Raw genomic sequence first — 16,548 nt, forward strand, 5'->3', positions numbered from 1 at the left:
ACTTGCGCTTTGAGGTGCTTTTGAACTGCTAGGTTGGCAGGAGCAGGGATCGAGCAACAGGAGCTCACCCCATCACAGGGATTCAAACCGCCAACCTTCTGGCAAGCCCTAGGCTCTGTGGTTTAACCCACAGCACCACCCGTGTCCCTGCAAAGCATATTACTCTACCATTAAGCTCTGGCCCTCTCTTAAAGGGGGCGTATCTTCTTGTAAAAGCACCTGGCTTTTGTAGCCTATGTTCTGAAGGGTGTCCCCTTTAACAAAAGAGGCAAGCTTCAAAATGCAAGCTTGGGAGTATTAGTCTCCCAGTGAAAAATAGACATGTGATGATGTAAATCATGAATTACGTTGGTTTGTTTTGAGGTCCGTTCCATGTTTTATAAGGTGTTTTTTTTTAATGTCCTGCCTGCTTATAAACTAGTAATTGTATTATATTTTTATTTTGTTTCAATTATTGATGGTTCTTTTCATACCCCTGAAGAGAGCTTTTACTGAAACACATTATGGAATTAAACACTTTATTTTGAGGCTTGCCTCTTTCTTGTTTCTTCATATTTGATGCTGCATATTTTTCCTCTTCTTCCTTTAACAACTTCAAATATCCAGTTCTGTAAGCTCCTATGTGATTTATTCTCTACTAAGTAACTAAATATCACTGAAGGCATGGGACTGGAAGAGGCTAAACAGTAGCCAAGGTTCTACAAGTAAGATTCATTGGTTCCCTTATGGTGTGGGTTTTCTGGGAAATCCTTAATTTGATAATTTTCATTTTGCCTGGAGATTTTTCTTATGGCCCAGAGAGTGATCTAACTTAGCAGGCTGAGTTTACTTGCTTTAGTAAACAAAGCTATACAAAGTCCCCATGCTGATGTTTTTCTTCCAGTATACCACAAGTATTTGACCTGAAATATTTGAGAGGGGAAATTGAAGCATGCTCCGTGTGATTTAAGTGTTATAGAATTGGAAGAGGCCCTGAGGATCATCTAGTCCAACCCCCTACAATGCGGGAATATGCAGCTGTCACATACGGGGATCAAACCTGCAACCTTGGCATTATCAGCACCATGTTCTAACCAACTGAGCTATACATCTGTAGACATTTTTATTGGAATACTTGTAAATATGTGAAGTCAATGCTAGATATAATTACCCAGAAAGACTTTAATTGAAGCTTTGAACATGTCGTGCTTGATTAATACTGTATTTGTAATTGGCATGCATTCATTGTTACTAATGACTTTATAAAAAGGAAAATTTATCCCGGAGAAAAAAATTACTAAGGGAAAAAAATCCGCCCTTACCCTAATTCTGGCTTTTCTTTTGTTCAGTCACATTTATGACAGAATGTACTACTTGTGAATTGCTTTGTTTGTATGGCAGCAACTATTAAATTTATTTCCTGATAATTTAAGTACTCTTAATTTGTTCCCTTTACACTAACTTAATAACTTGTGACTACAGCTACAGAATTAAAACCTTCAGATAGTGAACCTTATAACATTTGAAACCTCATTGCTGGCTATTTAACAGGTAGCCATTTTTTTTTTTTTTTGTAGTCCATGTACTACCAATGTGCTGATCAGAAGGTTGGCGGTTGGAATCCGCGTGATGGGGTGAGCTCCTTGTTGCTCTGTCCCAGCTCCTGCCAACATAGCAGTTTGAAAGCACACCAGTGCAAGTAGATAAATAGGTACCGCTGCAGTGGGAAGGTAAACAGTGTTGTTGTACACTCTCACTTCCATTGTGCCAGAAGTGGTTTAGTCATACTGGCCACATGACTCGGAAAGCTGTCTGTGGACAAACACTGGCTGCCTTGGCCTGAAAAGCAAGATGAGCACCACACCCCATAGTCAAGTTTGACTGGACTTAACTGTTCAGGTGTCCTTTACCTTTTACACGTGGTTGAAACAATGCCAGATAAGTCCTTTGATAACTGTGAAACAGGACTGAGAACTGTTTTGCCACTTTTAGGCTATTTGGTTTTACATAGCAGTTCACATATCACTGTAGGTACATACCAGAATAGGTGTTAGACCTCAGAAGTTTGAGGAATAATATTAGTTTGGGGGCTTTCAGGTTTAATTGAAATTATATATTGTAATATGACACTTAACTGCCTGTCTTAATTGTCTTACAGGACTTGATTTATAACAGGCAAAATGAAGACTCATGAGTGTGCTTGTACACAACATAACTGCTTCCTGCTCTATGAAGGCTCGCGGTATATGTGTAAAATCACTATGCCAATAAACAGAATGTGTTGAACATGTTCTTTAATTATTTTGTTGAGCAAGAACAACCAAACACTTTGCGAACTTGTACAGCATTTTCACCTACAGTTGGGTTTTGCTAGGTTATAGTGAATACTCAATGAATTTGGTCTCTAACAACCTAAAGTAACAAAATACAAATCAGTGTTAAAAGCAAAATAAACTAATAATAAAGTGGTTTTTTCTGGAAAGCATGATTGCCTATACTTTGAAAATAAATCTGTGAGCCTCCAGGTATGCAGTGCCTTGTGACATTGCCCATAATTTTATCTTGTGCTGATATAATTAAGGTTTCAGTTCTAACACAGCTGGAAATAAATTCCATTGAACTCATTGGGACTTCTGAGTATGCATGTGTAGACTTTCACTGTAAATGCTCTTTTAAACTGGCCAATTGCTAAATGAACTGCTGATCAAATGTGAATAAAAAGGCATTTGGAACAAGGCAATGCACAAGCTACAGAAGTTATCTCTTTACTAGAGCATCAAGTAGCTTTTCTTTGCTGAAAAACAAGCAGAAGCCTTGAGCACCATCAGCTTCATCCTCAATTTCCTTCACTGTTCATTGTCACTAAGGAACCCCAAATTCAAACCCTGCTCAACACTGAAGTTCACTGCATGGTCTGCTCATAATCTCTGACTAACCTACCTCATAGGCTAGTTGTGAGGACACAATAGTGGAAGGGAAATAGCATGTTTGCCACCCTGAACTCCTTGGAGGTAAAGTGGGATAAAATTTCTCTTCCAACTGACACAAACTTTCCTAGCTAGCCATGTCAACAACTGTTTAAGGCCTGCTCAGTAAACTTGAACACAAGGAATTGATAATTGCGTTTTAAGGTTATTAACAATAAGTGAAAGGAGTTATTTCCCCTTGCATAGAAAGTTGAAATTGGATAAAAATGCAAGTTTTAGCTCACTTTTTATTTGGTACTGCATAGTACTTGCAGTGAACAAATAGATATATAGTGAAAATGTTATGGTGAGTAAAATGATAGCTGAGTTAAATATTTGTTCTCTTTCACACTGGAGAAAATGTTCGCAGCTCTGCATCTCCCCACCCCCCATTAGTAAAACCAGTTAAATAAAGAAATTAGACATTTTGCATAAGTATTCAAGAGAAATTTGCACAAAAAGCTCAAAACAATCCTCTGTAAATACTCGACTTTACAGCCCCAAAGCAATGAGACTGTGAAATAAAGATCCTTCATAATGTGGAGTGACTGAAAGTCTAGCTGGTACCCTCTGAATGTGTCCTGGGAAAGAATAGTATGGGTGGTAGCAAAACTTCATTCATTGCTGCTGTTTATGCCATAGGGACTTTCTGAATAAATGTAGGTTTGTTACTAGGAATGATTTCAGAAGAGTTACCGGTAACTGTTTAGTCTTTGCAAAAAGCAAAGCAAGTTCAGTGGCATCTTTAAGGCTAACAGAAAAAATTGCAGGAGAATCTTTTACTGCAGGGAAATATTGTCTTTCCATGTGTGTTAATACTGCAGTTCATTCTAAGGTGCAGTTGGCTTGTTCACAGGCTACAGTGAACTCAGGTATAGGCTGACTCTATACATGTATACGTTTTTGTGAGAGAGTGCACTTTGTGGTTTGTAACAGCTCAGCCATTGTGAACACAGACTACACTCACTGAGTGTGAATATTTGTATGAGTATGCAGCGCCAACTATTTTTGTCTGTGGATTGTTGACTTGTTGAATGTGATACACGAACACTCCTGTTGACTTCCGTATATGCATGTGTGTTATGGGTGGAAATGGAATAGCCTATTGGTCCTTGCATTTTCTGGCTTTTCTTCCATACACAAGTTTATATACACTTGCTGCCTGCAGCCATGTCACTGTTACTCAGAGGTAAGTCCCCTAGTGTGTTCAGTAGAGCTTACTCCTAATGTAAAAATGCCTAGGACTGCAGCCTTCATCAGATTCATAAAATGGTATCTGGAGTGTGCTATAAACGTGTTTCAAATCTTACAGGTTATGATAGGATTCTCAGCTGGCTTGATTAAAAGCAAGGGTACATTTAAGAATAAGCGAAGATATAGCTATTAAAAACCTATTACAATAATAGATGTTCTGTTAATATTTAAGTATAATTAAAATACATGCAGGCTAACTACTACTTAAACCACATGCACCTAGTTCAAATAGATAGCTGTTTGCCATTTACAGGGTAAGCCAATCTTGATCCCATGGAAGTAATTCATTCTTTGATTTCAGTGGCGAAATGAAGCCATATTAATCCTACATTAATATTAGTGGTTGGAGTTAGGGTAGACAGATGTGTTTCTTTACACAGTACAGAGCACATTAAATTAACTGATCACAACATGGCAATAGCCAATAACTTGGGTGGAGAAATTAATAGGAGCTGAGTCTATTGATCAGGCATAGGCAAACTCTGCCCTCTAGATGTTTTGGGACTACAACTCCCATCATCCCTGACCACTGGTCCTGTTAGCTAGGGATGATGGGAGTTGTCCCAAAAAATCTAGAGGCCCGGGTTTGCCTATGCCTGCTATTGATGATTGTAAACAGCCTTTGATGCTCTTCTTTTTTAGAGTCAAAAGGCAGTAAAGAAATGTGTTATACATAAATATAAATAAGTTTAGTTGGTTAACAAACAGAATGCTGGACTACGTACTTGATGTACCTTTCTGGTTTCATCAGAAATTTCATCCCTTTACATACTTCCTCATATTATAGATTGGAGGCCTGACTCTCAGTGAAATTTAAAAATAGCTGTCCAATTAACATAGCTGTAATACCACCTAAAGTGCAAGTCAGCTAAGGAGCTGCCATTTTTGTTCCTTGGAATCAAATACCATACTGCATTGTTCTGCTGTGGGGCTCAGATAGGACACATCCCTTTGGCTGCCCATCACAAAACTCCAAATACAAGGTGTGTAAGAATGCTGTTGTACTGAAGTTCACTGGTGTAGAAATATGCCCAGTAAGAACATACACTGGTCAGAATAATGAAGTATGATAGAAACAGCCATGTAAATTTGAATACCTTCCTTGGTAATTAACAAACCCATCTGACAAATGTGCATAAGAGGGTGCTCACACGAGAAAGGCAAAAAATACAGTCACCCTGATCCTGCAAGATGTATGTGCCGAATATCATCAGGGTACTCATCTAGGCTCCATTAAACTAGGTTGATGTGTCTATGATGCAGACAGAGGTGTGCAACTTCCTCCAGGACCATGGATGGTTGCATTTGACCAGAGGGGAATTGAAGCATTTTGTCTGTCCTTAACTACTTTGCTGCTGTTGGTCACCGTGTCATCCTTTGTAATTTGTTCCATCAACTGAAGCCCTGGGATATGTCCTTTGAAGCAGCATGCTGGTATAATTTTTCCCACTAGTCTAAAATGTCTTATTTGCATTAGATGCACTAATTCAGAAGAAATACTTAATTTTAAACAGATTTCAGCAGGGCTTTTTTTCCCCAGCTGGAACTCACCGGAACTCAGTTCTGGCACCTCTCAGGTGGGCGCCATTACCATTATAAGAGAACAAGGGAAGCGTTCATGGTGAGTTCCAGCACCATATTTTCTAGAAAAATAGCACTGGCTGTCAGTAGGGGGATTTTCTCAGAGAGAGAGAGAGATTGCAGCCAACATTGTGGCTGTGTATGCTTTGGTTCAATGCACAAAAATGGCTGTTCCTGCATTCAGTAGACTAAAAAGTTATTTTAGAAACATAGGTAAGTCCAGCCACCTCACTGACGGTAATAATCAGCATTCCTTTCAATCATCACTCTTATTTTTAAGAAGCTTTCTTTTCTTCTTCTTCTTCTTCTTCCTGGCTTGCCTCTGCCTCTGCCTCCACCTCCACATATTCTTCTACATCGGCTGTGGCATCTTGATACTGCTGATACTCGGACACCAAGTCATTAGTGTTACTTTCAGCTTCAGAAAATTCCATCTCATCCATTCCTTCCCCGGTATACCAGTGCAGAAATGCTTTCCTCCTGAACATGGCTGAGAACTGCTCGGACAGCCTCTTGAAGATCTCTTGTATGGCTGTGTTGTTCCCTATGAAGGTGGCCGCCATCTTGAGGCCACAGGGCGGAATATCGCACACGGCCACCTTGACATTGTTGGGGATCCACTCCACAAACTGGCTGCTGTGCTTCGTCTGCACGGCCAGCAGCTGCTCATCCACCTCCCTGGTAGACATCTGGCCTCGGAAGATGCAGGCCACCGTCAAGTAGCGGCCGTGACGCGGGTCACAGGCTGCCATCATGTTCCTTGCATCAAACATCTGTTGGGTGAGCTCTGGGACGGAGAGGGCTCTGTACTGCTGGCTGCCCCGGGCCGTAAGTGGCGCAAAGCCTGGCATGAAGAAATGTAGTCGAGGGAAAGGCACCATGTTGACGGCCAACTTCCTCAAGTCTGCATTGAGCTGGCCAGGGAAGCGGAGCGAGGTGGTGACGCCACTCATGGTGAGGGACACCAGGTGGTTGAGATCCCCATAGGCCGGCGAGGGAAGCTTCAGCGTCCTAAAGCATATGTCGTAGAGGGCTTCATTATCGATGCAGAAGGTTTCGTCCGTGTTCTCTATCAGCTGGTGGATGGATAATATGGCGTTGTATGGCTCAACGACAGTGTCCGAAACTTTGGGGGATGGTACTACGCTGAAGGTGTTCATGATCCTGTCAGGGTATTCTTCTTTGATCTTGTTGATCAGAAGGGTGCCCATTCCAGACCCAGTCCCGCCACCAAGGGAATGGGTCAGCTGAAAGCCCTGCAGGCAGTCGCAGCCCTCACACTCGTTCCTCACGACGTCCATCACGCTTTCAATCAATTCGGCCCCTTCAGTGTAATGGCCTTTTGCCCAGTTGTTCCCGGCGCCAGAATTTCCTAGAAGAAGAGAAGAAGAGTTTGGATTTGATATCCCGCTTTATCACTACCCTAAGGAGTCTCAAAGCGGCTAACATTCTCCTTTCCCTTCCTCCCCCACAACAAACACTCTGTGAGGTGAGTGGGGCTGAGAGACTTCAGAGATTGTGACTGGCCCAAGACTGACCCAGCAGCTGCATGTGGAGGAGCGAGGAAGCGAACCCAGTTCACCAGATTACAAGTCTACCACTCTTAACCACTACACCACACTGGCTCTCTAGAAACAATGGAAAGGGCTAACTGTAACAGAAAATGCTGCTGAAACACCAAGCACATGTTTAGTTTAAAAGTGGACATGACTAGATCTAAATATAAAGCGAAGGGATAGTAGTCTTCAATGGAGCTAAGAGTGGAGGCTGTGGTATTACGTTATTGTTCTGCATAACTTCGCAGATACTCCACTACAAACTTAATCATGCCAGAATATTGCTTTGTTTTGTTTTGCTTGGAAAAGGAGGATCCTCAAACATGTTTGGCTTGTTATACTCTTGTTTCAAACCTTCCGTTTTTGCATTATTTTGTGGTCCTGTCTCTTTTTTTGTGGCAACCATTTTATAATATGCCGTTTTCACATGGCAGCCATTTTGTTGAGATTGGTGCCCACCCTGTTATCTTAAAATTCTGAATGTGGCCAACAGCCCCCAACTGGCTGGCGTCCCCCTGCCTTAAATGTGCTGAGAATAGCTTGTGTTTGCAACATGCAGAAAGGCTGACATGTACTGTACTGCGTAATCTCTCTCTTTTTATATATAGAGAAAACATGCATAGGATTGGGCTGCTAGATTATATATTTTTAAAAATATATATATTCTAGTTTAGAAATCTTCAGGAAATTCAGATCTAGGCTTGCCTTCATGTTATCAAGGGTTTTGAAACTTATGCTAAACATTGAAAAAATGTGCAACCGCAAACCCCAATTTGTCTTTCTAGAACAAGCTTTAGAATGAGTATACAAAGTGGTTATTGCTAACTATTTGGAAGCTGAAGCAATCCTTTATTCTTTGAGTGAACAAGATGTGGTCAATAAAGACATCCCACTTCTCCAGAACTCTTCTGCAATTTAAACATTTTATTTTTTAAAAAAAAATCATCCCAAATCTTTTAGGTTTTCCCCCGTAATCATGAGACCTATAAATATTTATTTATTTATTATAAATACAAGTGGCTTCTTAAGTGTTCTGAAGCAATGAATAGAGAGGCTAGCTCCTCAGAGGCCCCATTTGATAGACAACAACTTTATTTCTTATGAGACCATCATCTATTAAATTATATCCATAATATTAATGCGGCACACATACCATGAATAAAGTTATCGGGTCGAAAGAGTGGGCCTATTTTGCTGGACCTCACGCTGTCCATCGTTCCAGGCTCCAAGTCCACCAAGATAGCACGAGGAACATACTTGTGGGCTGCAGCAAAAAAGGGAGAAAGTTGAGGGTCATGATTGAGGCAAGTATCTTCTGCATGTATTTCCTTCACAAATCATTTCTTTGGTGTACATATTTCATTTAGAACACAATAGCACAGAAGTGAAAAACCTGTGTCCTTGAATATATTGACAGAGTACAACCCTCATCATCCCTACCAGTCAGGCAGCTCAGGTGGCAGATGCTGAGGTTCAGGCAAGGAGCAGAACTGTGAGTGCCTCATGGCCTGCCCTGTACACCCTACGCTGGGCTGCTGCCCTCAAGTGCACTAGAAGACACTGTCCTTTCACCAGTATTGGGCTTCAGAAGGAAATCTTGCTGTGTTCAGTGGTGTTTACTCCTTAGTAAATGTGTCCAGGTTACAACTCCAGATGAATAGAAATGGCATGTAGAGTGCAATCCTATAAGTATCTACTCAGAAGTATCTACCTAGGAAAATGATGATAGGATTGCAGCACTAACCTCTTTTACATCTTATAACCAGCCTCATATAACCAACATGCTTAAGGCTATTTAATGCATGAAGGAGTTAATGCCATAGAGTAAACTGTCCTGCTAGGCTTAGCTAGGTCATTCCCCCTCACCTTGGGAGGAAGGTAAATAAGGCAGTTGTTGTATCTCACTCTACCAGAGAAGGTAAATTGTGAGGAGTCTGAGCTGGGTGCTGCACGTCAGACCACATGGCTCTTCCAACCCACTCTTGAGTTCCTATTCCAATAATTTAGGAGCTTTCACCAGCATAACTAAGTCAAGTTTCACCGCCTGAACAACTTTTTCTGAATGCTGTATGGAAAAGCACATTTGGAGAGCTGGTAAGTAAACTATTTTTAACTTCCTAAACGTGTGGTCTTTTTCTATGCTGGGGGAAAGGGGAATTTTGGAAGGAACCTAGAAGGGCATATTTTAAAGGTCTAACAGCCTATATTTCCACATTTTACTTTGCTGCATCTTTTGTGGTTTTCAGTCTTTGCTGGCGTTCTCTCACCAAAGTGTACTTGCCCCAAGCTTGGATCTTGGCATCCGGGAATGCTCCTTTTATACCTATTTTATTTTTCCTTGAACAAACCATTTCTCATATGCTTGTTTCTTACACAGTATCTGACAGTTAATACTGCAGCCTAGCCAACAGTCTTTATAAATGGTTAAGAGACTTTGTGGCAGTGAAAGATGACAAGGCTTTTTCTATTTTCATCCACTGCTATTGCTCTTGTAATCTAATTTCCCCACCCAGTTATCAACAACATATGTACTTACAATATGCTTCATTGAAATAAACATTAATTCTTTCCTGTTGCAGTGGTGAGTCTCCGCGGTAGTTTCCCGTGGTATCAATTCCATGCTCATCGCTTATGACTTCCCAGAACTGAAAGAGGAAGGTTAAAAACAGAGAATAGTAATCACATGCCAATAACAATACTGATGGGACTCTATCATAGCTACCAACATTTCCCCTTTTTAAAGGAAAATTCCCTTATTCCGAATAGGATTCCTCGCAAGAAAAGGGAAAAGTTGACAGCTATGGACTCTATCGTATTTCTGCAATACTGATGCCACCTTCGAAAAAGCCTGCCTCTGTGTTACCACAAGCGGATAATAAGCTTCCATGCGCTCTGGTACCCCATTGTGCCACATGTGGTTTAATCATGCTGGCCACATGACCCGGAACAGGGGTGCCAACTTTAATAAAATATTGTGGGGGCCCAGGTAAGCCCCGCCCCGCATAATCGATCACATGATGTAATGCACACACACCATTTGAATTGGAATGCCCATCAACTTTGTGGAGGCCCAGCCCACTCAAATATTTTATTGTGGGGGCTGATGCCCCCATGGCCCCTAGAAGTTGGCTCCTATGACCCGGAAAGCTGTTTGCAAACAAACGCTGGCTCCCTCAGCCTGAAAGCAGAGATGAGTGCCACACCCCATAGCAGAATTTGACTGGACTTAACTGTCCAGGGGTCCTTTACCTTACCTATTAAGTCCCTAAGTTCTGCATGTGATATATAACTATTCACTAGCATGTCTCCTTTTTCTTGCTTTTTGTGATGTCTAAAATCTCCCTGATGCTCTAGCCCCTTGATTGTCTTACTAGCCCTTTCCTGAAAAATTTCCTGGCCCAGCACACACGCGACATTCTTTCTAGACAGGTGTAAACTCTGGTGTAGCCTGCATGTGCCACAATTGGCAAAAAAAAATCCCACCTAATCAAATAAGATGGTCCCATCACCTCCTGGCAAATAGAAGGGGAAGAAATGGAGGCAGTGAGAGATTTTACTTTCTCGGGCTCCATGATCACTGAAGATGGTGACAGCAGCCACGAAATTAAAAGACGCCTGCTTCTTGGAAGAAAAGCAATGACAAACCTAGACAGCATCTTAAAAAGCAGAGATATCACCTTGCCGACAAAGGTCCGTATAGTAAAAGCTATGGTTTTCCCAGTAATGATGTATGGAAGTGAGAGCTAGACCATAAAGAAGGCTGATCGCCAAAGAATTGATGCTTTTGAATTATGGTGCTGGAGGAGACTCTTGAGAGTCCCATGGACTGCAAGAAGATCAAACCTATCCATTCTTAAGGAAATCAGCCCTGAGTGCTCACTGGAAGGACAGATCCTGAAGCTGAGACTCCAATACATTGGCCACCTCATGAGAAGAGAAGACTCCCTGGAAAAGACCCTGATGTTGGGAAAGATGGAGGGCACAAGGAGAAGCGGGCGACAGAGGACGAGATGGTTGGATAGTGTTCTCGAAGCTACCAGCATGAGTTTGACCAAACCGCGGTAGGCAGTGGAAGACAGAAGTGCCTGGCGTGCTCTGGTCCATGGGGTCACAAAGAGTCAGACACGACTAAACGTCTAAACAACAACAACAACATGGGAGAGGTCTCCGCAGGTGATGGCAGTGCCCCACATTTTCTTCCTACACCTGGAGATATCCTTGTAGACAGAGCATGGCACGTGAGCCAGTCCTGCAACCCAGAATCGGTATGTGGCAGCAACCAGGCAGACTTTTAACTGGAAGCAACACACAAAACCAGAATAACAGGAGACATCTATCTAGCCTCCCCACTCCCCACATCCAGCCCGGCTGTCTCTTTATCTGGAACACCAGGCATCATGCATGTGGGCACACCCTCCTCCTGTAGCCACCGGCCTTTTAAATGCCTCTTGTATTTTGTTCACAATCCATTTGTGTTTAGAATGCTTCCATTTACATGCATGTAAATAGCCTCGCTGGGACAGAGCAAAACCTCCCAGCATGTCATGGAAGACTAGCCCCGTTGTTTATCCCCTGCACAAACATGTTATACATTCCCTCTGATTGTGTGGAGGTTGCATTTAGCTGTCATGGCTACTAACCACTGAATGAAAGACCCTTCGTGTTAAATCCTCTGTTTGCTACTCCAGTGAGAATTCCTAAGACCTCTGTGTGCAATCTTACGCTGCCATTTCCCACCAGCTGTAGTAACAACAAGGTCCCTCAGGGTATATAATATGTGAAACAAAAGTGCCTTGAGACCTTTTGCTGCTCATCTTACTGGCATCTTACATATTTATTTATGTAATTTACATAACAAGGTTTTCTGGACCGCTTTCTGGAAACCTTAACAACACAAAGTATTTCTCCAACTCACCTTCCCCACAATGCCCTTCTGCCAAGTAAAATTGTTTGTGGACAACAGAAATATAAACTTTAAATAATCAGGTTCTTTCACAAAGGCTGTTATCCTAAATATATGTACAAGGAAAGGAATGAACACCACTGAATCTTTGTGGATCTTTAGCGTATTAAATTGTGCTGTAAAACCTATGTTTCCTGTTTGAACTCATTGATATGCTTCTAGATGAAATGGCTGGCTATCTGGTGGCAATTTGGAGTATGAGGAGATGACAGATATCTCTTACATACTTCAGGCTTGATTTTATTTTAACCAAGTTTGCCCAAGGAGGGCATTTCAGTAGCATCCCGATTCAGCTTTGTCCAAATTCGCTTTAAATCCTGATATTAAAGGCAGCATTGCCTTGTCTCTTAGAAACGTTATTAAAAACCAGTTTCCTACCTTTGATCCAATTTGGTTTCCACACTGGCCAATCTGAAGGTGCACAATTTCACGCATTTTGAACAGGATTTGGTGGGGAGAGTAGATTCCAGCTTTCCCAGATGTGCTCTGTGGAATAAGTGATCGCTCTCGTACTGTCAGCTGTAGCCGCTCTTATCATTGGCAAAATGTGGCTTGTGTAGTGAATGCTACACAAAAAAAAAAAAAACCCAACCACCCCACAGCTCCGCAAGGGAGTTCCTGGAACTCCCACCCTGCAGACTCACAAGAGTTCTGATAGGACATTGACAAGCAACTCCCTTAAAGCCTTCTCTTTAAGTGACGGGTCTGGAACATTTTTCACCCCAAGGGTTGCATTTCATAGAATCACAGAATCGTAGGCTTGGAAGGGACCCTGAGGAACATCTAGTCCAACCCCCGGCAATGCAGGAATGTGCAGCTGTCCTAAACAGGGATCAAATCTGGCTCTGGAATATAGATAACGAACTACAGTTTACCTGTTATGTACTGAGTTGAATAGGATCCAAAAGGCAGCAGTCTGATTAGTCCTAGAACAATAGGATCCAGAATGCAGCAGTCTGATTGGTCCACAGGAGCCACCCAATCCAGCTCCAGATGGAAAGTGAATCCGCAACCTGATTGGCCTACAGGAGAATCCCGGAATTAGCCAATTGCGTGGGACCCATTGTATAAATAATGTATGTAAGGCAGACATTCTGGGGGGACTTCCATTCCTCCTCACTACTATGAGCTGAATAAAGAGCATGAAATCCACTCTCTACTCAAGAGTATATTTCATTATCAATACTTTTGAGTTTGTTTTGTTGGCTTTTGTTGCTATTGTTTTTAATGCTTGAGTTGCATTATGGTGCGACACATACACACCCACCCTCCAAAACACAAACCAGGGTAGGAGCGGCCCAGATGGATAGACTATATCAGAAGATGGGAAGCAAAGGACAGTTTGCTGATACATGAATGAAGATTATCTGGTTCATCTTCCTGCAGTGAAACACAGGCTCCTTACAGAGTAACCTACGTTGTGGCATTTCACAAACAGACATGCTGGGGTGAGGGTGGAGGGAAGCCACAGGTATCAGAATAAGTGATTGACGGTCTTGTTGAATCAAGTACTTGTTGAAAGGCAGGCTGGTTGCCCCGTGCTGCAGTTAGGTCAGCAGCAAGTGGTATTGGTGCCCATTTTGGACTGATAGAATGGAAGGCCAACAGTAGGTGGTGCCAGAGTCAATGATAGGTGGAGGCAAATAATTCTAGTTTTATCTCCATCTTTCTCCAGGCTCTGTGCTGCAGCGGACACCACAACAATGCTGTAGAATGGAGTGCAAGAGGCAGGGGGTGTTTAATTTTAGCGTTGCACAGGGCACTGCTGAAATTTTAGGGCCCAAAGTCTGCCACTGGTGCCACCCCCTGCCCTTTGAGTGGTTATAAGTAAGAAGACAAGCAGATGGGGGTGGGGAGAGGAACACACTCCAGCTGTGAACACTAAGGTTGCGCACACACTATACCTTTAATGCACATTTGAAGCATGTTCTGTCCCTCAAAGAATTATGGGCGCTGTAGTTAACCCGTCACAGAGTTACGATTCCCAGCAACCCTTCGCAAACTGCAGTCCCCAGAATTGTTTGAGGGATATAATGTGCTTTAAAGGTAAGGTGTGCCCTCAGAGAGAGGGTCTTTGTTGGACCGTGGGAGGGAGCGGGAAATGTGCTTCTGAACCTAAGTCATATGAGCAGTTCTGCTACCAGGTGCTTCCTTTTTTAAAACCTTTCTACAAGTTTCACCTTACAGCCATTGTCTTCCCACACCATTTGAATGTGGTCCTGAAAACAAAGTTTCATCTAGACCACAGATGCCAGGGAAGCCACAGCAAAATATGTCTCCTTCTGATAGAGGCAAGCGTCTCTGTATCTTTGAGCGCACCAAAGTCTCCAGCAGCCTTTCTCCATCGGAAGAGTGGAAGGAGACGCCTCTGCACACCAGCTCCACAGCACTGTGTGACAACACAATGGCGGAATTTTTGTTCCTGCCGCAGCTTGGTTAGGTGAAGAAGTTTAGCACATTTTTGATGGATACCCCAAATTGGGGCCAAATTGTGATACAAATAGGGAAATGTGTCAATGGCTCAAGCTATAGCTGGGCTGGGGCAGGGCAGATAGATAAAAGCAAGGCACTCAGATTAAGCATGGGCTATGCAAAATAAGTGCAGGATTAGCTCCAAGATGCTGAGTGTGGTAAAGGTAAAGGGACCCCTGACCATTAGGTCCAGTTATGACTGACTCTGGGGTTGCAGCGCTCATCTCACTTTATTGGCCGAGGGAGCCGGCGTACAGCTTCTGGGTCATGTGGCCAGCATGACTAAGCCACTTCTGGCGAACCAGAGCAGCACACGGAAACACTGTTTACCTTCCCGCCATTTATCTACTTGCACTTTGACATGCCTTCGAACTGCTAGGCTGGCAGGACCAGGGACTGAGCAACAGGAGCTCACCCCGTCACGGGGATTCGAACTGCTGACCTTCTGATCAGCAAGTCCTAGGCTCTGTGGCTTAACCCAAAGCGCCACTCATGTCCCATTGCTGAGTGTTGTACACCAGCCCAATATCCAAGCGGTGAGGGGACCAGGGGTTCCAGGCATTTACCCAGGGTTTGGTTTCTCTGGAATGAAGGTCAGCGAAAGCTGTGATCCCTTTAGGATAGATGGCTTTATTGATACATATATACAACATGAGCATGAGGTCAAGGGGCTCGCAGCATTAACACACCAGAAGAACTTTCTTCCCCATCAGTTGCAGCTTTGGATCAAGCATGTCTCTGTGTCCCCAGTTTCCAGCCTGATTCCAGCTCAGCTCACACACAGAACATTGGCTATTGTTCTCCTCCCACCTAGCAGCTAGGTGGGCGGGGTGGAGGAAAGACTCACTCATTAGCCTGGAGGGCACCATCACTTAGCTGTAGCACTTGCAAACTAACTCATTGTTTTGGGATGCTGATGAGGGCACTTAAGGGGCCAGCTAAACCCCCCCCCCTTGTCTTACAAAGAAACTTACTGGATTAGTATAGCAACCTCTTCTGAGTACAGGACCCCAGGAATGGGAAGGGAACCTTCCAGACTGACCCCCACCAAAACCCACAAGAAGAAATACACACCCTTACAGTCACTATACCATCTCGGGACTATTTAATTGCTCATCGTCTAACATTGTGTATGCCATCAAATGCCAACAGTGTCCTTCAGCTCTCTATATTGGACAAACAGGCCAGACCTTACGCCAAAGAATAAACGGACATAAATCAGACATCAGGAATCACAAGACAGAGAAACCAGTAGGAGAACACTTCAATCTCCCAGGACATTCTATACAAGATCTCAAAGTAGCTGTTTTACTACAAAGGAATTTCAGAAATAGACTAGAAAGAGAAGCTGCTGAATTGCAACTTATCACCAAACTTAAAACCATGGAGAGACCTGGTCTGAACAAAGACCTTGGATTCTTATCTCATTATACATGACAAAGCCATTTTTCACCTTCTCACCCCTTGCTTTTTCCTGTAAGACCTATTGCAGTCGTTAAGAGTCGTCAACAGGCTCATCACAGCTATCTGCCAATCACCCATTCCCACCACCCTTCTGAGTAATACCCCTCCCCACCTTCTCACTATATAGAAGGGTCTGGAAACTTCTGTTTCAGTGTATCTGAAGAAGTGTGCATGCACACGAAAGCTCATACCAAGAACTAACTTAGTTGGTCTTTAAGGTGCTACTGGAAGAATTTTTTTTTGTTTTGACTATGGCAGACCAACACGGCTACCTATCTGTAACTAGTCACTTCTCTGATAATAGTAAGAACTG

The 16,548-nt window shown here is 42.9% G+C and overlaps 1 protein-coding gene across 1 annotated transcript; it reads right to left on the reverse strand.

Moving 5' to 3' along the window:
• Window positions 1-2,313: 2,313 nt before the first annotated feature.
• Window positions 2,314-12,908, reverse strand: TUBB1 (tubulin beta 1 class VI). The gene is made up of 4 exons (XM_079979620.1): window positions 12,678-12,908; window positions 9,873-9,981; window positions 8,490-8,600; window positions 2,314-7,152 (listed from the first exon to the last, which is right to left on the reverse strand). The coding sequence occupies exons 1-4, from the start codon at window positions 12,732-12,734 to the stop codon at window positions 6,056-6,058; spliced, it is 1,374 nt and encodes a 457-aa protein (XP_079835746.1). The 5' UTR covers window positions 12,735-12,908; the 3' UTR covers window positions 2,314-6,055.
• Between the last annotated feature and the right edge of the window lie 3,640 nt (window positions 12,909-16,548).

The sequence above is a fragment of the Podarcis cretensis genome (genome assembly GCF_951804945.1).
Source record: "Podarcis cretensis genome assembly, chromosome: 6".
Lineage (NCBI taxonomy): Eukaryota > Metazoa > Chordata > Lepidosauria > Squamata > Lacertidae > Podarcis > Podarcis cretensis.